Genomic DNA, 25583 nt, shown 5'->3' with positions numbered 1-25583 from the left:
TCGTTAAAAAAGAAATTTTTCTTTTTTACCGGATTATTTGAATTTTTTTTTTTTTGCCACTTTGCGCCTGCACTGTTGGGCTTCGGTTCCTCGGTCTTATTGATATTATTATTTTTTTTTATTGTCTATATTATCAATAATTTGCTTAATTCCGGAATCAGGATGACAGACGACGACTTTGACACCGTGGCTGCCGGGATAAAGGCCGAGTCGGATGCCGCGATTGAGAATTTAAGGGCCGAGTTGGCAAATGTTACTGAGGAACTTTGAACGTTGTACGACAATCACGCTCGAGTCGAACCGATCCGTACACCTAAGTTACCTCGTTTTATTACAAATGATCCCGCGTTATGGTTTATTCAAATTGAAGCAGCATTTAATAGCTCTCGTATTACCTCCGAAGGAACTAGAGCCGAATACCTTATCGCTGAACTCGACCCTGAAATTTTGCTGTGCGCTCGTGACATTATCATGATTCAACCACGCCCTGCAAATATTTATACGCAGATTAAATTCAGGGTTTTAGCTTCTTATTCTGTTTCTTCTGAATCTCGATTGCGTCAACTTTTAAAGGGCGACTTCCCTTCCGACGATAAACCTTCTCTGATTCTTACTCGTTTGCGGAGTTTAGGTGACACTCAGTGTAATAATGATGTGTTGAAGTCAGATTTCTTGGACCAGCTTCCTGTTAGTACAAAATCGATTCTCGCAGTTTCTCGAGTCACAGACCTTCAGGAATTGGCTGATTTAGCCGATAAAGTTTACGAGACTACAAATGCCTCGTACACTTGTTCCGCTTCCACTCAGGGAAATCAACAACTTTCACCTAGTCTACCCTCCACTTCCGCACATAATTTTGAATCTCAACTTGGCGATTTAATAAAACGTGTAAATGCCATTGACTCAAAGATATCAAAACAGAATAACCATCGATCTCGCTCGAAGTCGCGCAACTTTAAACGCGATAAAAAACCTGAGGATTCTCAGGATTGTTGGTATCACCGAAAATTCGCTGAAGATGCAAAGTATTGCAAAGAACCGTGTTCTTTCAAATCAAAGAAAAAAAAAGATCTCGGAAAACTAAATTCGTCTAATCGTGTTGAGACGATCAGATTGAGATCAGCTTCTAAACGTCTCCATATACGCGATCGTGTTTCCGGTTTATTGTTTCTTATTGATACCGGTTCGGATGTATCGCTCATACCAGTAAAAAAAAATTCAAAACGCGAACCCTCCGATATGGTTTTATTCGCCGCTAACGATTCGCGTATTTCGACATTCGGTAAAGAACGCATGACCCTGGATCTCGGAATTAGACGCGATTTTAGCTGGAATTTTTGTGTCGCTTCGGTTCCACACCCCATTTTAGGTGCCGATTTTTTGGCTCACTTTGGTCTTGCCGTTGACCTTGGTCAACGACGTCTTGTTGATTCACATACACAATTGCATTCTAACGCGACATTTCGAAATGTTTGTGCTTTGAGTGTAAAAACGATCGACCGCTCTTCACCGTTTTCAAGAATTTTAGCACAATATCCGGAACTCACCGGGATCTCACCTGTTGTGCATGTTGTCACCTGTTGCATCAACACATAATGTTTTTCATCATATCGATACTCAGGGACCTCCTTTGGCTGAGCGTGCTCGTCGTTTGGCTCCTGATCGGCTCGAGATAGCAAGGAATCAATTCAGGAATTGGGTTGCACAGGGTGTTTGTCGACCATCTGGTAGTTCTTGGGCCGCTCCGATTTATTTGGCCCCAAAGAAGGGGGTAGGTTTTCGCGTTTGTGGTGATTTTCGTCGTTTGAATTTCGTAACTGTTCCAGATCGATATCCAGTCCCACACATACACGATTTCGCTTCTTGCCTCGCTGGAAAGAAAATCTTTTCAAAGATTGACCTCCATATGGCGTACACCCAGATCCCCGTTGCCCCCGAGGACATCGAGAAGACCGCTGTAATAACACCTTTTGGTCTCTTCGAATTTTGCAGAATGATCTTTGGCCTAAAAAATGCAGGTCAGACCTTTCAACGTTATATTTTTCAAACGCTAGGAGATTTGGATTTCGTATTCGCCTATATTGATGATGTTCTTATTGCTTCAGTTGACGTCACTGAGCATAAGAAACATCTCAATATGGTGTTTCAAAGATTGAAGAATGCCGGCCTTCGTATTAACGTTGATAAGTGTCAATTTGGCCAACAAAAACTAGAATTTTTGGGCCACATCATTAATGCTCAGGGAATTCTTCCAACTCCCGAGAAGGTGAAGTCTGTGACCTCGTATCCTCTTCCGAAAACGGTTCATGATCTCCGTCGTTTCTTGGGGTTAGTTAACTTCCATCGTCGTAGCATTCCACACGCTGCTCAGATTCTTGAACCTTTACATCAGTATCTCGTTAATTCTAAAAAGAAAGATAAAACAAAGATAAATTGGACCCCGGAGTCTGTGGCGGCTTTTGAAAAAATAAAAAATGCTCTCGCGGATGCCTCTCTTCTGGTGCATCCTTCCTCAAACTGTGAGATACGATTAGTAACGGACGCATCAGATTCCGGAATCGGTGCTGCTCTTGAGCAAAGAGATTTTAGTGGAGAATCTTCTTCCGAAGTTTGGAGACCACTGGCCTTTTTCTCCCGGAAATTCACATCTGCGCAACGTGTTTACAGTACTTTTGACCGAGAATTGACGGCCATTTACGAGTCGATTCGTCATTTCCGCCATTTTTTAGAAGGCCGCGAATTTCGCATTCTGACGGATCATAAGCCCCTGATATTTTCATTTAAACAAAAGTCAGAAAAGTCATCTCCGCGTCAACTATCGTTCATTTCTCAGTTTTCGACGGATATCGAACATCTATCCGGATCTGAGAACGTTGTCGCTGACGCCTTGTCCCGGGTCGAATCTATCGTTTTGTCATCGGAAGTCGAACTGAAAGAAATTGCTTTAGCTCAGAGAGATGATGAGGATGTAAAAAAAGCCCTTCAGACCAAGGAGTGGTCAATTCGCTTGAAGAGATTACCTTGGGGTCCCGAGAATGTTGTTATTTATTGTGACGTTTCAGGCGACGATTTGAGACTCTTTGTTCCACTTACCATGCGTAAAAAAATCCTTCACGCTCACCATTCTCCAGCTCACCCAAGCGCCCGCGTCATGGACCGCATGATTCGCAAACATTTCGTGTGGCCTTCGATGCACAAAGAAATTGCGGAGTATTGTAGACAGTGTCTGGATTGCCAGAGGTCCAAGGTCGCTCGTCACACGACTTTACAGCCGGCTCATTTCGTTTCTCCCAAATCAAGATTCAAGCATATCCATATTGATATCGTAGGCAGACTTCCCGACGATCAGGGTTTCGTTTATTGTCTCACCATCATGGACCGTTTTTCAAAGTGGCCTGAGGCCATCCCCATGAGGAACATGGAGGCTGAGACCGTTTGTCAGGCTTTTGTGGATCATTGGATCTCTAGATACGGAGTCCCTTAGACCGTTACTACCGACCAGGGCAGACAATTCGAGTCCCGTCTTTTCACCGCGCTTTTGAGGGTGTCCGGGTCATACCGAATTCGAACCACCGCCTATCATCCCGCATCAAACGGGATGATTGAACGGTGGCATCGCTCGCTCAAAGCCTCCATAATGTGTCATTCTGATCACAGATGGACACGTGTTCTTTCCACCGTGCTTTTGGGCCTGAGATCGGCCGTTATGGAGTGCGGAGCTTCCGCCGCTGAATACCTGTACGGTACAACCTTGCGTTTGCCAGGCGAGTTTTTACTTTCCGATGATTTTTCATGCGATCCTCAGACCTTCTTGTCTGATTTCAAAAAACACATGCGCGAAGTAAGGCCCGCGACCGTCGCTCATCACTGCAGGCGCAGGATTTTTGTATCAAAAAGTTTGACCTCTTGCTCACATGTTTTTTTACGCGTCGATAAGGTGAGAAGATCGCTTGAACCTCCGTACTCCGGACCGCACAGAATCGTTGGCCGCGTTTCTGATCGACTTTTCGAGATAGAAATAAATGGATCAAACAAAGTGGTGTCTGTCGAGAGATTGAAACCCGCGTTCGTGGTACTCGGACCTGACGAGATAAATAATCTCCAAATTCCGAGATCCATTTCGACGCGGGCGGATCCTCAGCCAGATGAGACGATTTTCAATAACGATTCTAATAAAAAAGATTCGCCGCCACCGATTCCTGTGCTTGTAAGTTTCGAAAGCGATCAACCTTCTGACGATCAAAATTCTTATGACTCTAGTCCTAAAGTCGAAAATCGTGATAATCTTGCAAGAGCGATAACAAATCATGAAAGTTCAAAAATCGCGACTAAAACGAACGTATTACTCGATCACGATTATATCGTGAATCCTCTTGTCAGTATTAATAAACCGAAAAAGTTTCAACCGAATATTTTAAGAAGAAAGAAAGTCACTTTTAGAGAATAGATAGAAAATTGTCAGCGCGAGAAAGATGTAAAATGTCTAGTCTACGTCTGTATTACGTAAAATAATTTCTTTTTAAAAAAGAAACACGACAGTATTTAAAGAGAAGAAAAATGATCTCATAAATTTTATTCTCATATTATATAAGATATTAGAAAGTATTTTTACCTTTCTATCATTTTTTTTTTTTAAAGAGAAATTCTCTCTATACCAATGTATTTTTTTGTATACAAGATCTACTGCTCAGAAATTTGATTGATTCCACATATTTTATTTTTCTTTTTTATAACCATTTAAGAATAATTTTTATATTGAGTTTAAAAAAAAACAAAATTCTTTTCACTTAACAAAGTTAATCTTCGTAATTTTTTCTTTTTTTGTCATAACAAAATGTAATTTAATTTTCTGTCTACGACCCCAAATATTGTTAATAATTTTTATATATCGTTAACACTTAGGGGGGAGTATATGTGGGGACCAACCTTTAGAGTTAAAGTAGTGCGCGTGGGCCAACCGCACGGAAAGGAAAAGAAGACTGTAGAGATGAGGAGAGTCAGATTGGTTTTGACTACCGGCAAACTGAGCAGTGATCTAAATATCGCTCTGTAAATTCTTTAGTAATATACTGTTGTTAAATTGTTGAATTATCAGTCGTTGATTATTAATTCTAGAACATAAAATCCATTCTTATCCTGAACATCCTGGTAAATTGGAGAAACCATAAATATTCCATATAAATTGCGAGTAAAATTCTCCATAGATCTAATGTTTACATTTGTTCAAATGTTAACATAACATAATAATGTTAACATAACAATGTTAACATTTCGTTTTAATAATTATATATTTTATTTAAAAAATGTCGTGATGTGTGCCAGGATGTAAAGAAAGAAAAAGAGTCTAAAAACATTAGTCTCTTCTATCCTTCTACGGTATGTAAATATACTCTAGTTATAAACACAATTCTTCTTAACCATTTTCGCAAAATTTTTCCCTTTTCATAAATATATTATTAAATTATTTTGAAAATCTAAATAATATCACAATTGCAAATAAATAAATTTGCTTTTAAAATTAACACTGTTTAAACTATGTAATATTTACCTTGACATAACCACACTTTTCATCTATGTCAACACTGAACTTTAGTTCAATGCGCATGATCGACTTAATTGGTGATCAACTAGAACACAGTGAGTCTGGCACTTTTCGTGCATATTTCTCAGACATTTGTAGAAGCAGAGTTCGGTCTCCTTACTCTTCCTTCCTGTATCAGAAGATTATTGAAATTTAATTGTACAAATAACAATCTTTGATGTTAAAAATGGTTGGTTGGGGTTATACCATCAGAGATTATTGCCAATCGCCAGAAGAGGGCAGAAGTATGCAGAGCGAGAACAATGGCCGAGCTGTCGTATACTTTGAATTACAGTACTTTCCAATTTTTCATTTTATAATACCGTTTACGCATGGATTTAAACAATCTTTTCGGTTATTATATTTTAGAAGACGCTTATTCAGTGTATGTAAGCAGATTTTGTAAAACGTTAAGAGAAAACTTTGTTGAAAAATGTTTGTTTACCTATTTCAGGTCTTTTAAACCAGTCAGTGCCGTTCTATTGGGCGATAATATCAGAAATCTCATTTAACCTACAAATTTCAAAGACTTTCCAACACTTAAAAAAATTTATTGTAAAATGAGAATAACTCGTGCAAGCATTGACCTGTCACCCAGTGGGCACACTTGTTCAAAAGACGTCCTAAGGATGTCTTTTTGCGGACGTCTTCAAGACGTTTTAAAGACGTCCTATTCATGTTCTATGTATTGGCCATTAGATGTCTTTAAAGTGTCTAAAAGACGTCTTTTTCATTCAACATTTGAAAATAGAAAAATTTTCATAAATAGAAAATATTATTTCCTAAGATCAACTTGGACTTAGAAATTCATGAATGTGAAATTCATTGGAATTTTTCTAAGTTAAATTCATTTCATTGACAAGGGAGATCGATAACTTTGTAGAGGTTCATATCTCTCTTGAACGGCTGAGGTGCTTAAGGCGCAGTGCTTCAAGCCCAAGGTATCCGAGTTCGATCCCAGCTTCGTAGGAATTTTTTCATTATTTCTCCACATTTTAGAAAAAATAAAATTAAACTTAAAATAAATTTAATACAATGTTACTGAATTTCAACTTAGAAAATGTTATAGAAGAAATGTTTATTTAAGATCTGAAGGAATGTAAAAACACTGAGAGAAATGGATAGTCAGATTTTGATGTTAAAAGATGATGTTACACGATACTATCATTATGCTACTGCCAACCATCACAGATGCTAAAAAAATATATAGTTATGCTACCCCGTACTACCAAGATGTTACTCCTGATGATATTGATGGTAACGGTGACTATCTAGATAGCTGTCTGTATACGTAGCATTAAAGATGGTCACCCTAACCACAATTATGTTACCCACTAGTATAAATTTCTCTCCGTGAAGGACGTCCAAAAGACGTCAAAAAGACGTCTTTGAGACGTCCCTTTTATGTCTTTTAGACGTCCAAAAGACGTCTTTTAGACGTACTTTAGACGTCCTTTCTTTTTTTTGACGTCTTTTGGACGTCTTTTGGACCAGACATAGAACGTCTTTTAGTTGTCTTTTTGATGACTCAGAGACATTGCCATCATTGTCCCCGAATCGTCCGCGGACAAAAAGGGACGTCTTGAAGACGTCTTTCAGACGTCCCTGTGCCCACTGGGCATTTTAAAAGAAAATTCAATCGTTTAAAATTTTGAGGTTATAAACATGTATAAATTTTATAGTCTTTGATTAACTATAACAAAAATAATTAACTAAATGACAAAATTTGGAATCAAAGATTCCATATTCCACAAAAATGCAATATTTTTTACAAAATTGTCCACCCTGCTGGAAGTAAAGAGATTAAAAAAAGGGGATAAAAAAAGATTAGAAGATATTAAATTTCGACAATACTTGATAGTAATGACTACAATCAGAAAGTTAGTATATTTATATGTTCTCGGGTAACATCTTAGATTGTAAAAAGTGGATAGTAGATTGTACCTAGTAACATAATGACAGTACCACGAACAATCTTTTTTTAACCATCAAATTCCAACTATCCATTTCTCTCAGTGTCAGTGTATATAGAAAACTATAGGTCATCCTGTTACATTCCCATATGAGCCTTATAGGAATCTATATAGAACCCTGTAGGAAAACATGTTTTTCCTACAGGAAATTTCCTGATAAGAACTTACATAGATTCCTATGAAGAATCCTATAGTAATTTACATGGGATCCTTATAGAATTCCTTGCAGGGACCTATATTGGATTTTCCAGTAGGGTATTTAAAAAATCTTAATTCCGATAATATTCTTACTGATGAAAAGTACGTATTAATTTTATCAGAAGTAAATGAATCTAAAAATAAACAAATTAATAAAGAACCACTTACGAAGAAACAATATCGACGAGTTCGAGAGGATTTGATGTTGTGAGAATCCGAGACAACGAAAAATTAATTGAAAATACAAAAATTGACAATGGCCAGCGTGAAATACGATATTTTTTCAAAGTGAAAGATTTTTTGTATATTGGACATTAATTAATTAATATTTGGATAATAATAAATATTATTTATCTTTTTATCAGTTATGGAAGCCGAGTTGAAGAAAAAGTATGTAAATATTTCGAAACCAGTTATTGAAAACATTTTGTCATTGGGTGAGGAATGTCAGTTAAAAAAGAAGACTAAAAACGAGAGTTAGTTTTTCATCCACTATTATCTAATGAAATGAACAATAGGTGCCAAGTGGATTTTTATTGACATGCAAAGTGAAAAGGATGGTGGGTTTCGCTTCATAATGTATTATCAGGACCACTTGACAAAGTTTACATTGCTTCGACTATTGAAGTCCAAAACAGCTAAGTCGCATAAAATCTTATAGACATTTTCTGTATATTGTGTGCTCCGTACATTCTGCAATCGCAGACAATGGCCGCGAATTTCGGAATCAAATTATTAACAACCTTGTAGAGATATGGCCTGGATTAAAAATGGTCCACGAACTAGGCCTTGTCATTCCTACAGCAAAGGATTAGTTGAACGGTCCAATCAGGACATACCCAGTGGGCACAGGGACGTCTTAAAGACGTTCCTTTTTGTCCGCGGACGATTCGGGGACAATGATGGCAATGTCTCTGAGTCATCAAAAAGACAACTAAAAGACGTCTAAAAGACGTTCTATGTCTGGTCCAAAAGACGTCCAAAAGACGTCTAAAAGACATAAGAAAGTACGTCTAAAGTACGTCTAATAGACGTCTTTTGGACGTCTAAAAGACATAAAAGGGACGTCTAAAAGACGTCTTTAAGACGTCTTTTGGACGTCCTTTTTACATTCCTTCAGATCTTAAATAAACATTTCTTCTATAACATTTTCTAAGTTGAAATTCAGTAACATTGTATTAAATTTATTTTAAGTTTAATTTTATTTTTTCTAAAATGTGGAGAAATAATGAAAAAATTCCTACGAAGCTGGGATCGAACTCGGATACCTTGGGCTTGAAGCACTGCGCCTTAAGCACCTCAGCCGTTCAAGAGAGATATGAACCTCTACAAAGTTATCGATCTCCCTTGTCAATGAAATGAATTTAACTTAGAAAAATTCCAATGAATTTCACATTCATGAATTTCTAAGTCCAAGTTGATCTTAGGAAATAATATTTTCTATTTATGAAAATTTTTCTATTTTCAAATGTTGAATGAAAAAGACGTCTTTTAGACACTTTAAAGACATCTAATGGCCAAGACATAGAACATGAATAGGACGTCTTTAAGACGTCTTAAAGACGTCTTTTTGTACAAGTCCAAAAGACGTCCGCAAAAAGACATCCTTAGGACGTCTTTTGAACAAGTATGCCCACTGGGTAAGAGATCCCAGATAACAAAATGCGCGTTGTGTGCTACTAATATCATCTGCACGCGTGCCGATTTATCCGCACTATGTGCGTTCACTGGACCACTCAGATGCGTCATCATATGCGATCCATAACTGTCGCATATTGTGATGGGCACATGCGTGACGGTATAATGCGAATAAATTATATTTATACTTCAGCCTTATTTGAATTAAATAAAAAGAAAAGATTATTGACATTAGTAATTTTTTTTAAATTAAAATGTTATTTATAAAAACGATTTTAATTTAATATTTCAGTACAATTTTGGAATTGAAATTGTTAAAAACTTCCAAATTCTTTTTTTGAGGTTATATCTAATACAACAAAAATATATATGTACTTTAAACAAATTAAATTTAACTTTCTTATTTTGCTGCAGTACTAAAAATTAAATCCACAATAATTCCTCACAATAATATCGCAATAAAAAACAATAAAAAATGAAATCACAATAAAAACTTATTTTGATAACACACCACAAACAATGCTGTCGCCATTATAAAATGTGTGATTGCCGATACGGGTGGTTGCGCATCATTAATTGCGTGCGTATTAAGTGCAGTTCACTGCACACGCATTCACAGCATTCGCACTGTGGATGGTAAAATGCGTATGGATTGACTCTTCTAGCAAGTCGCACTTGTGAACGGAACATGCTTATCATTTTGTATCACAGGCGCTTACGAAATGCAGTTCACAACACTCGCATTATTACCAGCGTCACAGACGATAGTAAGATGCGTATATGAACCGACTCATCTGGTAAGTCGCAGTTAGTGCAAGAAACATGCGTTTAAATGCGACGCACGATTGTTATCTGGGATATGTTGGTAACGTGGATGGCCGATAATAAAAGTAAAAAGTGGTCGAAGGGTTACGTTTTGTTCAGAGTAAAAAGAATCGTGCCCTTCATGCTAGAACTAAAACAAGTCCATAGGAAGTAATGTTCGACTGTCAACAAAAATGCTCTTACCAAAACTAGGTGTCGCTTATTTTTTCGTCCATTGGCCGTTTTCGTCTTTTCAGCCTAACATGTGAGGAGCAAATATGCAAAAGCTGATAAATCCATTTTTAGAAAAATTGAGATAAACATAAATTTAATATTTTAAAGACCTCACAAATCGACCTGTCACTATTAAATTTTTAAAAAAAATTTTATTAACAACCAATTTTTAATTTAAAAACTTTTCGACATAACCAAGATGACTTATAATTTTTATGTTTTTTATTAGAAAAAATTACCAAAACCTTTAAATCACTTAATTATGATAATGTTTATTTAAAAACAACGTCTTAAATATAAAAACATTGTTATAAAAATAAATTAATACAAATTTTTTAATTTAAAATTAACTATTATAGTGGTTATGTGAGAAAAGTCATTTGTTTAATTTTCTCGAAATAAGAAAATATGGATTTATCAAGATTTGAAAACTTGCTCCTCATATATTTTTAAAGCTTTTAAACATTTAATAGAAGTAAACATTAACTCAATTTACTGTAATCAACGCCAGAAAACGTGTATCTGCACATGTCCGAAGTTATAATACCCTACAAAATTACATTTTCTTAAATAAAAATCATTTACGAAATTATTTTTGAATTTAGGTTATTGAAATTAGTGTCAATTTTATGTCAATAAATAGTAGATTAAATTTCAAAAAAGAAATTGCTTTTACCTTATACATATATGATCGTTTATATATTAAGTTTTTTTCACAAAGTTCAATAACTTCCAACTGAATTAATTTTTTTCTTCGATTATTTTTATTTCTCAACTGTCATATATGTTCCCTGAATGTTAGGTAAAGCAACAGAAATGCTAAATTCTTATGAAAACAATTAGGTACAATGGAAATTACAAATATTTACAGAAATGTTCACATGTCCAAAGTTACCCTATATTCGACGGTACTTCCCTACTAATTCTTTACGGAGTTTAATTTTTACTGCACATAAACATAAATAAACATGTTCAAGAACAAGTTTTGAGGAATTAGACCACTTGAAACTTTAATAATATAATTTTTTACTTAATTTCAAAGTATGAAGCCTTATTAGGAATAATTTACAACAATCCCGATGACAATATTCAAATAATTATGTACAATAGTTATGACTATTTAATTGAGAGAAGTCGAGAGCCGCTTAACCGCCTAGCGAGTCCGCAACGCCCATCAACCTTTTCAAATTATTATATTATATTATTATATCTTATATGGTAAATAAAACGAATTCATTTGGACCAAATGTTATTGTATTTTTTCTCCAACATTTCGAAACCTTAACGATTTCTTTAGGTAGTCGAAATAAATCAGTGATATAGTTTACATAATCTTTTTCAAATCGTCATAAAAATAAAATTTGTCAATTTTTACGTAAAACCCATAAACGTTGAAAAACAATAGGAGTTGGAGTCAATAACTAATTCAAATTGAAGAACGCAAGAGGCCACAAAGGAGGCTCGAAAATTGAAAAGAGATCAACAAAAAGAAGGCCAAGACTTTTTTCACTTTAGGAGAAGATTACTATGGCCTAGGAATAGCTGAATAAGAAGTATGTTGAAAAGTTTCTAAGTTATGCAGCTATAAAGTGCTTTCTTAACATCTTTTGCGTTTTTCTCGAAACTATATTTCTCAAAATTTACCTCAAAAAATGTACACGTCATATTCTAAACTGCACAAGGTGACGTGCGCCTCACGGGCGCACAATATAAAAATCGTCTCCAATATTTTTAAATTTTTTAAAAATGTAATATTATATATTTTTAAAGATGAATATTATGTAATTTAATTTAATAAAAACCAAAAAGTTCCATCCTTAATAGTTTTACAAAAATAATATTTCTTCTGCCAGCTTAAAATTCCCGTACGCAGGATCCTCAACGGAGCTCTAACTGATCCGCTGGGGATCCTTGACTTGTCCTGTATGACCTATCTGACCTTAACATCAGATTTTTCACAAAAATTTTACCTCGTAGAGACCTACATGGAATCCTGTACAGGAAAGCTTTTATTGACATTTTTGAAGGAACCTATGTAGGATCCCATGTAGGAACCATTGTATTTTGCTTATTATAATATTTTCTTATCCTTTTGTGAATCTTATATAGATTCCTTCACAGCCCCCACATCACCGAAACTTTCCTAAAAATTTATTAAATATTTACTTGCAATGTTCGGAATATGTAATTACAATGTTTATTGAAAGTTATGTAAAGATTTAAATGTCCCGATTAACCCTTTGAGGGGCGGTGGGACGTATACGTCCCACCTTTAAAAACCTCAATATCTTTGACAAAAATTAATATTTTTCAGTCAAATTTAGTGCGTTCTCTTCAGGAAGAATAGGGCTTTAAAAATATGTAACCTAGATCATGTTAAAAAAATTCTTATAGTTTAAAAAAATTCATAAATTATTGTTAAAAATCACGAATTTTTTAAACATTTTAAAATCGACTAAAAATTGTTACTCGGAGATTTTTGGGGTCGCTGATTACGAATCTGATGTTAGTTTTTAAAAATTCAAAATGGCGGATCCAATATGTCGAAAGATTTTTTTTTAATTAATCGGATTCGCTTGAAAATGTTTACTCGGGGGCTTTTGGGGTCGCTGATTACGATTCTGATGTTAGTTTTTAAACATGCAAAATGGCGGATCCAATATGGCGGAAGATTTTTTTTAAATTGTCTAGTTTTACCTGAAACTTGTCACTCGGGGGATTTTGGGATCACTGATGACGAATCTGATGTATTAATTTTTAAAAATTCAAAATGGCGGATCCAATATGTCAGATGACAAATGTAAAAATTTATTTGATTGTCACGAAACTTGTTACTCGAAGGTTGTTATAGTCCCTGATTACCAATGTTTAGTTTATTTTAAAATTTAGATTGTGGGTTAATAATTAGCGGAGAAATTTATAAATCAGTGACTTCGAAAATTCCCAAATAACCATTTTTAAGTAAATCCAATTAATTTAAAACAAAATTGACCGCCATGTTAGATTTACCATTTTGAATTTTTAAAAACTATCATCAGATTCGTAATCAGCGACCCCAAAAACCACCGAGTAAACATTTTCTAGCAAATCCGATTAATTAAATAAAAATGTCCGCCATATTGGATCCGCCATTTTGAATTTTTAAAAACTAACTTCAAATTCGGAATCAGCGACCCCAAAAATATTAAGACATGAGTTGTAAAGAAAATCTGTCCATATGAATAATGTCCCCCTCAAAGGGTTAAATAAATCCGAAAGTTTCGGTGCTGTTGGGGAGGATGGCAATAAAAAAAGCCGAATGCCTTTTTTTTATTATGCGGTTAGGCTGGTCTAACCCCTTAATTCTACATGTAAAAAATATTTTTTTTAATTTTGTTCAAAATCATATTAATTTGTTTATAAAATTTTTTTATTTTTTTAATAAAAAATGAAAAAAAAATTTTTTTGTTATGATTATTCAAATGTAGAGAGAAAAACAAAACTTTTTTTCTCTTGTCAAAAAATGAAAAGAAGCAATATTTTTTGAGTTATCTGACATTAAAAATATACCTACATTTAAAAAACGAAAATTTTGAAAATTCATAACTCAAAAATTTGACCTCAAAAAAAAAGATAAAAAAATACGTATCTGTTTTTTTCAATACAGAATAGAAAAAAAATATTTTTTGCCGATTTTAAGAGGTCGACTGAAATCTCACGTGGAATTGCCCACCTATTTATTTTCTTGTAAAAGGTCATACATTAGAACTTGTTCAAATTTTTTATGCTGAAAGGGTACAATTTTTTTGTTCATAGAAACTAAAATGTAATATATATTCTAAAACATTACTGAATAAAAATTCCACTTTTTAAAAATTACAACTACATGAAGAATTACCGAAATGCGCCTATTTTTAGATGATTCTTTGGTAGATGTACTCTCTGTGGCCAGAGTGATATAAGACGAATACATTTTCAAAACAAATAATTTTTAAAAGTTTACTTACTGAATTAGCTGTGTTAATGTCTAGATCAGTGTCAAGATATTCAATCACTTTTTCAAGATTTCCTGAGCGAGCAGCGCGAAGAAATGCAGTGGTATTATCAGTCTGAAAAATAATACAACTTGGATAAATAAAAATGAATAAAAGTACATTTTTATTTATTTCCCGGAAAGTTATGCAGATCATTTTGATACTCACAGCGCACTCAGAGGTAAGTATATACTACCACCACAAAAAAATTAACCCAAATAAAAGTAGAGTTTTTTCAAAAATCGAAAATAAAATTTTTTTTATTCAATATCAACAAAGTATCGAATAAATTTTCTTTCAAAATTTTTTAGTGGAAAAAGTGTTTTTTATAGACAATTTAAAAAAAAATTATCTCAATTTTCACCAATAAAAAGTTTTGCGGTTTCATAGAAAAAATGCTAAAAAATTGAAAAGTTGTATATCTTCTATGTTTATGAATATGTTTCCAAAAAAGTTTAGTTGCTTTCAAGAGAACAATAAAGCACAGTTTCATCAAAATCCCATACTAGAAGGAAATTCACATGATCACTTACCATGGAATTGCTCAATGGAGTATATTCATTATTTGAAAATAAACAATAATTTTATACCTATTGTCAACTTATTATTTGTTTTTTGTTTGTTACTAATATTCTTCTTATAAGCATTGATTAAGTGGTTACACGCCCGCATAACTTCAAGGGGTAGTTTCAAAGCTTTAAAGTGGATCATGGCCGTTAAGAAAAATTATTTTTCAATTTTTTTTGTAAGTTCTATAAGAAGTATCAAGTTAAAAGACAATTCTGTTTCTAAACCTACACAGGAAAAGAGTTGTTGAAACTTTCATAAACTATTCACGTTTTTAGACGGGACCCATTTTTGGTTGAATTTTACTTAATATTTTTAATAACTGAGAATCGTTGTTAAAACATTAGGAACGAGTTATAGAGTCTGTAAAATTCAATACGATTCAGTGCGAGAACGTTGGTTTCTGATTTAATTTCGAACTGTTTACAAATTCGTCTTTAAAAGGTATATAAAATTTTTATTATAAGTCATTTAAGCTTTAGAAGATTTCCAACTGCATTTTTTAAACGTCCGTTGAATTCACGAAAGACTGTACGAGTGCAATAAACTTTAGAAAAACTTCATGAAAGTTTATGACTGCTGTTCTCATTTTTCGAAATCCGCAATGCGTTCAAGTCTTCTGCGCATATCTCAAAATTTCTTCCCAATTGTTTCTGCTTGCAGTGTAATTTAAAATTTTTAAAATAAATGTAATTTAAAAATTTTTATTACATAGGTATTGTTAAAAAACAAAGTCGAAACTAATTTTGTTTTTTCTTTTTTTAGTCTATTTTTAAATCAATAATAATTTTAAAAAAGTTTCGAAAACTGCATTCTAGTTTTTCGAGAGTTGATATACGCAATAATCGAATATATCTGCTTTGGCTTCTGCTAAAGCTTATATGATCCTGCTAGTATTATTTAACTTTTAAAAATTAGTGATTTATGCTAAAAACACCTTTTTTGAGCATAAGTCACTAATTTTCAAAAGTTAAAACAATCTAGACTCATTTTCCCATCTACACTGAAAAAAAGTTCTGGTTAGGGTATATTTAACACAATCTTCTAGTTAAAACAACCAGAATTTTGGTTAAATTAACTAGAATTCTGGTTAACCTAACCAGAAAAAATCTAGTTAGGGCATATTTAACACGAAATTCTAGTTAAAAACAGGTTTTCTGATAATTCCAACCAGAACTTTTTTTTCAGTGTACAAATTCTTATATAGAGTAAACTAAGGATTTAAAGATCTTTGATGTTCCAGTGAGCGAAAATCACGCCCGCCGTGATTCTTTAATGTTATTTTCAAAAAACTTCATAGACCAAAATATCCAGAAAATTAAAAAAAAAAAATTTTAACATTATATTGTGAAAATATACCTACATTTTTTAAAAATTGTAGAAAAAAATTGAAATTTACATAAGTGTGATCATTCAAGTCTCATCTTTAGTTTAAGACTAAAAGAGTTTAAAATGCTCGGCCGTTTATAATGATATCTCGCTAACCGATTAAGATTTTTGAACTCTTTTGGTCTTAAATTAAAGATGAGACTTGAATGATCACATCTATATAAGTTTTAAATTTTTTTTATAATTTTTAAAAAATGTGCAGGGGTTGAAAAAATTTCAAAAAAATTTTTATTATTTAAATTGTTTTGTCACATTTGTCGATCGCTGCAATCTTTGTATAAATTATTAAAATTTTCAGTTACGTATCATTAATCGTAGAATTTAATGATCTTTCGAATGGAATATTTGTTAATTTTCTGACATTTGTATTTACAAAGAAATCGTGATTTGAAGATTGGTATGTTTTTGGGCCTTGCGCGTGCAGCCGTACCGATAATTCCCGACGGATCACAGAAGGACACATAACCAATAGATTTTTTAAATAAATCGTATCTCAAAAAAGTCAAATTTATTCTTTACTTTTATTTTTTTCGGTCATAAAATTTTTTGAAAAAACATATTCAAATTAATATTAACAAAAAGTACCATATTTAAAACTTGAAGAGAAAATAAATATTAAAAAAAGCACAGCAAAACCTAAAAAATTTGATCCCCTCCCCCTCAGAAAATATTTATCTAAACGGATGAATACATTTTCACCAAGAATTATTACCATGCATCTACTTTACTAGAACTTCTACTAGTTCCCCAGTTTTTTAGAAAAAAACCTTTTTTTTACCTTGATCACTTCACATGGATTCACTCATGTGATTTTTTTATTTTTATTATTTGGGGCATTTTCCGTGAAATGTTCACTGAAATTTTTTTTTTAATTATTAAAACAATTTTTTTTATTTCTATATATGAAAAATAAGTAAATACCTGTTTTTTATATTTTTATTTGATCAAAATTACGGAAGTTATGATTTTTTTAAATTTAATGTCTTCAGAAGCAGAAATTAGTTTTTTCTTGAATATTTCAAATATGTAGTAAAAATAAACGTCATAATAAAGCGAAAACATTAAATAAATTGAAATTTCTTCTAAAAAGTGACTTTTCTCAAAACCAAAGTAATCGATTTTTTTCTTGTATGACAATCACTAATAAATAAAGAACTTTTAAAATTATTATTATTAATTTAAAATTATGTCAGTCGTTGCACAGAGTTTCATTCGACTTTTACACTTACTTGTTAAAACTTTAACCTTCAATTACAAACAAGACAAATGCCTTACTAATGAAATGAAGTTCTGAAGTGCTTTAATTTCTCAATTTCCAGCTCTAAACTTTGTGCAACGACTAACATAATTTTAAATATCATTTGAACCCTAAAGAACACCACTTTGGCATAAGTGGAAAAAATTTCTTATTAAATTTAATTATTATTTAATTAAATATTAGTTAATTAAATATTTTTAAATTAAGTAAATTTAATATTATTGTTAATTAAGTAATTATTAAAGTTATGGTTTCTTTAAATTTAACTTCTTCAGGAGCAGAGGACTTTTGAAACCTTTATTTTATCTGTTACACCAAAAGATCTCTGTTATATAATAAAATAATATAATATATATGAGAATTATTACTTCCTCATAGAGGAAGTATTGTAATACCAAAATTTTTCGAGTTCGATTTTTTGACATATCTTTATGTTATTTGACCTCAGGAGTTCAAAAATTACATTTTTAAAAAATTTCATTCCGTATGTGTGTGTGTGTGTGTGTGTGTGTGTGTAAACATCACATTTTCATAAATATCTCGAAATCATGAAGAGCTTTTGGGTTGAATTTTTTTTTAAATTGTAGATCTCACCTGCGGACATAAGAAGAGAGTACTTTCTGATATCCCTATTGAAAATCCCCATATGGGAAACCACATGGGAAACCACATGGGATCCTATGTCAAAAACCATGTAAAACCCTACTTCCATGAAGGAAACCACGTGGTTTACCATGTGGTTTCCCATGTCAAACCATATGGGAAATTGAGACAGGATTTTAGTTAGGAATAGACATGGGGAATTTGAACAGTTCATCTATGCATAAAACCATATCAAATCCCACATGTTTTTCCCAGTCAAATCCTAAACCGAATCCCATGTGAAAAACAGTATCATTTATTTATAATTATTTTTCCAAGTCAATCCCCAAGTGAAAAACAGTATCATTTATTTATAATGATTTTCCCATGTCAAATCCTAAACCAAATTCCATGTGAAAAACATTATCCGACTTATTGAATATCCCTACATGGGAATCCACTTGGAATTTTACAAGGGATTTCACATAGGATTTTATATGGGAATTGACATAGGATTTCATGCAAGATTTCACCTAGGATTTAATATGAGATATCACATAGTATTTTATTAAAGATCCAATGAAGAAATTTTCAAAGGATTAAAAATTATTTAATAAAAAATTAAATAATATATATCTAGTATTAGTGTTACAAGTCATCAAAAAAGTAAAAAAACGATCATTTGAAACACGTCCTCTCTGCTACAGGTTCTCAGCTTTTATATACTTCCAAAATCGTCTCAACAGCGAGAGAAGTCACTTTCGCCACCTAGCGGTGAAAGTATAGGAGCGACAGTAATCTTTAACATTACTAAGGAAACCATGTGGAATACCACGTAGGATTCCATGTGGTTTCCTACGTGGGGATTTACATGGGATTTTACTTAGGAATTCATTTGGGAATTTATTTCTACTTAAATTTCTAAGTAAAATCCCATGTAAATCCCCACGTAGGAAACCACATGGAATCCTACGTGGTATTCCACATGGTTTCCTTAGTAATGTTAAAGATTACTGTCGCTCCTATACTTTCACCGCTAGGTGGCGAAAGTGACTTCTCTCGCTGTTGAGACGATTCTGGAAGTATATAAAAGCTGAGAACCTGTAGCAGAGAAGACGTGTTTCAAATTATCGTTTTTTTACTTTTTTGATGACTTGTAACACTAAAACTATTTATTATTTAATTTTTTATTAAATAATTTTTAATCCTTTGAAAATTTCTTCATTGGATCTTTAATAAAATACTATGTGATATCTCATTAAATCCTAGGTGAAATCTTGCATGAAATGCTATGTCAATTCCCATATAAAATCCTATGTGAAATCCCTTGTAAAATTCCAAGTGGATTCCCATGTAGGGATATTCAATAAGGCGGATAATGTTTTTCACATGGGATTTGGTTTAGGATTTGACATGGGAAAATAATTATAAATAAATGATACTGTTTTTCACTTGGGGATTGACTTGGGAAAATAATTATAAATAAATGATACTGTTTTTCACATGGGATTCGGTTTAGGATTTGACTGGGAAAAACATGTGGGATTTGATATGGTTTTATGCATAGATGAACTGTTCAAATTTCCCATGTCTATTCCTAACTAAAATCCTGTCTCAATTTTCCATATGGTTTGACATGGGAAACCACATGGTAAACCACGTGGTTTCCTTCATGGAAGTAGGGTTTTACATGGTTTTTGACATAGGATCCCATGTGGTTTCCCATATGGGGATTTTCAATAGGGATATTAATAAAGTTTAACTAAATTTTATTTTTAATTTTGCAAAAAAACGTTTTTTGCCCATAACTTTAAAAAAATGTTAGGATACCTATAAATGTTTGTCCACAATTTTTTAGAGTTTTTTTAGACGCATCTTTTGAGCCCTAATTGAACATTTTTCGTCCATATTAACCGGAGATATTAAACTTTTAAAAATCAAAAATTTTGGAAAATAAGACTTTTTTGAAAATTTTGTTAAAAAAATGTATCCTAAGTAATTTTAAAAGTCTCACAACCAACTTGTAGAGCATTAAAAACGCTTCGATTGACCTATTTATGAACCTAATTCGATAATAAATTTCGAAACTATTGGTATTTTAAAAATCACAAATTGTGGAAAATGACATTTTCTCATCTTTCTTGTTTGAAAATTTTAATTTAACTATTAAATTATTGTAACTATCTTGTAGGGTATTTAAAAATACATTGATTGACCCAAGATTCAATCACTTTTACCATATTTATAAAAAGTTATTCATATATTTCTATTATTTTTATCTCTATGAGGAAGTAAAGTGTTCATGAAATGAGCACCAAAATTATAAAAAAAAATATACAACTTGGCAGCGGTTTTTTTTTCTTGAATATTTAAAATATGTAATAAAAAAACTTTAATAAAGCGAAAACATTAAATAACATTAAATACTTATTTGAATTATTTAAATTTAAAAAAAGCCATAAATTTCTAGTTAGTTTAACTAGAAATTTTTTAACCTTGGGTGTTTCCGAGGTGCATGCTGTGAGCGCTCTGAGCATAAGTGTATCTTTTTCTAATCAATGCGGTTAGAAGAGAGGATATCCCGTGCTCAGAGCGCTCACAGCGTGTACCTCGTAAACACCCCTGATGCATGTGGTAACTTTAAACAGATTTTTTTAAGTGTATAAATATACAAACATATTCGTATTTTAAAATTAAATATTTTACATTAAAAAAAATATTTATTTCAATTTTTTATTATTTTTTAACCAAACTTCAAGAACTGTTAGTTTTAAAAAAATATGACAACATTAGTCAAAATAAAATATTTTAATTCTATGTTAAGGGGATAGTTCGGTGTTCGAGCCTGTCTTGAAAGCATATTTCGGAATTCTATTTTTTTATTATAAAATAAAATATAATCACATCAAAGCTTTTTACATCTGTTTGTTATTATTATGAATTCTTAAAAAAAATTATTTCACTATATTTATATTTTTTTTAAGTCCGCCATTTTGTTATTTTTAATTATTAATTAAACTGGTTCGTTCTAGTTCGGGCCATAGCCACTGAAGTACAGAAGAATAATCAATTTGATTTTTTTGATTTAGACAATGCCAACGGATGTTATCACCTGCACCAGCCTCCTACTTCTTTTTTTTGTTATAAACATTAACTGTAAATATCTATATAACAATATAAAGTATAAACTAGTGAAATAATTTTTTTTAAGAATTTATAATAATAAAAAATAGATGTAAAAATATTTGATCTGATTATATTTTATTTTATATTAAAAAAAATTCCCGAAATATGCTTTCAAAACAGGCTCGAACACCAGACTACCCCCTTAAATTACTTATAAAACAAGCTTTATAGGTATCACTATAAGGGGTCATTCACATATTACGTGATAAATATTTTAGGTATTTTAGACCCCCTCCCCCCTCCTGCGCGATACTTTTTCTATAGTTTAGTATAGAAAATTTGTTAAAGCGTGATACTTAGCTGACCCCCCTCTCACCCCTAAATGTATCACGTAATATGTGAATGACCCCTAATATATTTTTTAAAAAATGTTTAATTTTGCCAAAATAATGTTAATTATTATAAATATTTTGTTTTAAAAATTAATTAAATAGTTTTGTCGACGGATTATTTTTGTACAATTTTAATACCTTTTTATGGCTTAACGAGGAAAAATTTAAGCCAATGTATTTTAGAAAATATACGTTTCATTGCAGTGAAAAAAAACATGAGTTCATGCAATTCGCAACAATGGTTCATTTAAAATTTTGTTAAATAATGGAGTTTCTTTAATAATTTTATAAAATTTTGAAAATAATTAAATTTTATGAATAATTTCTTTCAAGTTTTTAAAATAAGCGTGTTTGTTAATAATTAAAACTGAACATTTAATTATCGAATTTTATTAAAATTTTAGAAAATAATTCAATTCTTTTGAAAAATTGTATAATGAATTAAGAAGAAAATTGAATTCTTTTGAAAAATTTTATAACGAATTAAGAAAAAAATTGAATTCTTTCGTTAAATTTTTTTTTAAATAAATGAATTTTACTATTAAAAATATAATTGAATGGTTTTGAAGAATTTATTAAAATTTTAGAAAATAATTTTGCATAATAATTAAATAATAATAAATTAAACAGCACGTTCCGCGTGTAACATTTGCTAGTAATAATAATAATCACCAAAATATCTATCAAAAAAAGAAAAAAAATTATATATCATAAAAATTTCATTGATGAACTATAAAACCATTATCTTTATTAACTCCTAGCTATTGGATAAATCGATTTTTCAAATGACTTTCTAAAATAAAACTATTTTGAGTCGAAATTTCTAATGGTAAATGTTATATTAGTTTTAGTGCAAAATTAAAAAAAAATTTGTTTGTTTATTTCGTTTTGTAATTTTTAATTTGTCTTATTAACAATAAACATTTTTTATAGTTTCTGATGAGGACGGTAGGAAACGTTAAATGAATTTTTTGTGTTTTATTTATTTAAAATAACACTATAATTTGACTTGCAGGATTGATATTTTTACATATTGTTTCGTATTTTGAGTCAATAAAGTGGAATTTTTGGTTAAAAATCATTATCACAATTCGCTTAATAATTAATTTTAATAATAATAATTTCAATTTTTGCTGAATATATAGATTAAAAAATATGTAATTGGTCAAAATTAAATCAACCAGTAAATATTATTTTATATTATTTAAATATTATAATGAAATAAATATAATTTATGTAAATCAATTTTTAATTTTATTTTAAATTAAAAAATATATATATATACATATATATGTATATAATTAAAAAAATTAGGCAATAAATATATATAACAAACCAATTTGTTTTTCTTCTTTACAATAATATAGAATTTGCATTTATTTTTCATCAGTATTTTAGAACAGATTTTATATTCAACATTTAAAAAAAATTTAATCTAAAAAAAGAAACATTTTTTCTCTACTATAAAATGCTATAAATGTATAAGAATGAAGCGACAATATTTTTATTTTAGTTGAATTAAAATTCTATTTCAACCCTAATTCGATCGGTGTGGCGAGACACAGACAACCGGCTAGTTAAGTTTTCTGAAAAGTTGAAATTTATTAAGAATGCTAAAGCAAGTGTACCTGGCTGGTGCTGTCAGTAACCATCTCGACATTCGTCGAGTGTAGTTCCCAAAAGCAGGAAAATTTTGGAATTCCTTGTAAGATTAATTTCTCGAAGATTTTTTGATGAGAAAAATGCTTAAATCACTATATACGAAGCCGGTTTTACACGACGAACACACAACAGGAGCCGCCCCATAAAGTATTCAAAGCGCATACTCGAGGGTCAACGATTGCGCAAGAAGTGCGAGGGTTGCTTCGTCAGTCATAGGAGTCTTTATCCATAATAGTCGCTTTTGCAAGTAATCGAAGTACGCATTCAGATTGCTTTGTCAAAGTTAATGTTAAAAATAACACTTTAATGAATTTAATATTAGATTTATCATTTTTATATAATATATAAAATAATATTCTCAATATCTTTATTACTTATAGATTTTCCATAGAAATGAAATTTTTTCCATCCCTTACATAAATTATATATATATATATATATATAAAAATTTTTAACTGAATTACTTAAAAATTAACTGATTAATAAAACATTTTTATTTCAGGGTTGCCACAAAAATTTAAATTTGTATTTCGATCCATGACTTTTGCCTGATTTCCAGACAGAATTTTGACCTTTTCCCTGCCACTAAAGAATATTTTGATTCACTCGAAAAATTATTAGAAACTCAAAAAAATGTTCGAATATTTGCGAATTTCTTTAATTATTGTAAAATTATTCGAAAACAATTGTTTTATTTATCATAATTATTTACTTATTATTATTTTTCCATTGAAATTAAGATTTTCAAAAATTTCAAATTCAAATCTTTTAAAATTTTATAACATATAAGAATATTATTAAAAACATAAAGAAGTCAATCACTCCGAGTCTTCGACTCGGAGTAATCGATTTCTTCATGTTTTTATAATAATTAACGATAACCAAGGGATGAAATTATTATTTTATATAAGAATGTTGTACTTCTTCAAAATTATTTTCATCATTTCAATTCAATTATTATTTTCTAGAATTTTTAACTAAAATTCTTCTTTACATCAATTATTATTTAAAAGAACGAAAAATTTAGATTTCCAAAGATTTGAATTTGAAACCGTTTCAAAATTCAATTATTTCTAAAAATTCATGCTATATTGCTTTTAATATTCAATTATTATCTAAAATTTTAATCGTAATTCATTTTCATTTCATTTAAATCAATTTTTATTAGAAAATTCTACGAGAATTCAATTATTTAAATACAAAAGTAAATAATTTATTCAATAATTGAATGTTTATTAAAATTTAATTTTTACAAAGAATTTTATTAACAACTTTTGAAAATAATTAATTTCTTTTAAGGAGTTTAATTAAAATTTTACTGAAATTTATTATATTAAAGAATTTTATAACAATTTTTGAAAGTAATTGAAAACTTTGTGAAGAATTTTATTAAAATTATTAAAAATACTCGAATTCCTAAGAAGAATTTAAATAATAATTTATGAAAATAATAGAATTTTCATAATTTGATTAAATTTTGTTTAAACAATTGAAAGTTTGACAAGAATAAGTTTATTAGCATTTTTGCCAATAATTTAATTCTTGAGAAGAATTTCGCTAACTATTTATAAAGATAATTTAATCATTAACGAGAATTTTAAAAAAATGTTTCTTATATTTGAATTCTTTCGTCAAATTTTAATAAAATTTTTAAGAATAACTGCATTTTTCGAGGAATTTATTTAAAATTGTATTAAAAATATATAAAATTTTGTCGTGAAAATAATTGAATTCCTAAATAAAATTTTATTATTTATGAAAATAGAATGTTTTCGTAGAATTTTATCAAAAACTTTTTTCAATAATTAAATTTTTTGATAAATTTTATGAAAATAGTGAATATTTGAAAATTATATTGAAATGTAAAAAGCTTTTAAAAATAAATGAAATTTTTGCAAAGAATTTAATTTAAATTTTTTGAAAATAATTGAATTTTTGGCGAAAAATTTTGCTATTTATAAAGATAATTGAATTCTTGACGAAATATTCGTTAAAATTTTTTAAAATAATTTAATTTCTTTGGAGAATTTTATTACTTACATATTTTTTATTAAATTTCTTCAAAGAATTTAATTATTTTCAAAAATTCTTATTGAATTCTTTGTAACAAATTCAATTTTTGGCAAAATAATTTTAATAAAATTGTACGTAGAAATTTAATTAATT

The 25583-nt window shown here is 30.6% G+C and overlaps 1 protein-coding gene across 3 annotated transcripts in view; it reads right to left on the bottom strand.

The window, feature by feature from the left end:
* Positions 1-25583, bottom strand: part of LOC122504792 (ankyrin-2-like) — an 85337-nt gene that overhangs the window by 57173 nt on the left and 2581 nt on the right. For 2 of the 3 annotated variants that reach the window (XM_043616038.1, XM_043616040.1), the window contains exon 2: positions 14415-14516. In XM_043616038.1, coding sequence (XP_043471973.1) covers positions 14415-14516 — 102 coding nt within the window. Of the gene's footprint in view, positions 1-14414; positions 14517-23383; positions 23608-25583 lie in introns of those variants that run through there. The other variant, XM_043616039.1, reaches the window with a different exon arrangement.

Source organism: Leptopilina heterotoma, unplaced genomic scaffold (genome assembly GCF_015476425.1).
Source record: "Leptopilina heterotoma isolate Lh14 unplaced genomic scaffold, ASM1547642v1 Lhet_32, whole genome shotgun sequence".
Taxonomy (NCBI): Eukaryota; Metazoa; Arthropoda; class Insecta; order Hymenoptera; family Figitidae; genus Leptopilina; species Leptopilina heterotoma.
The sequence above is the reverse complement of the archived record's forward strand: the minus strand, read 5'-3'. Positions and strand labels throughout refer to the sequence as shown.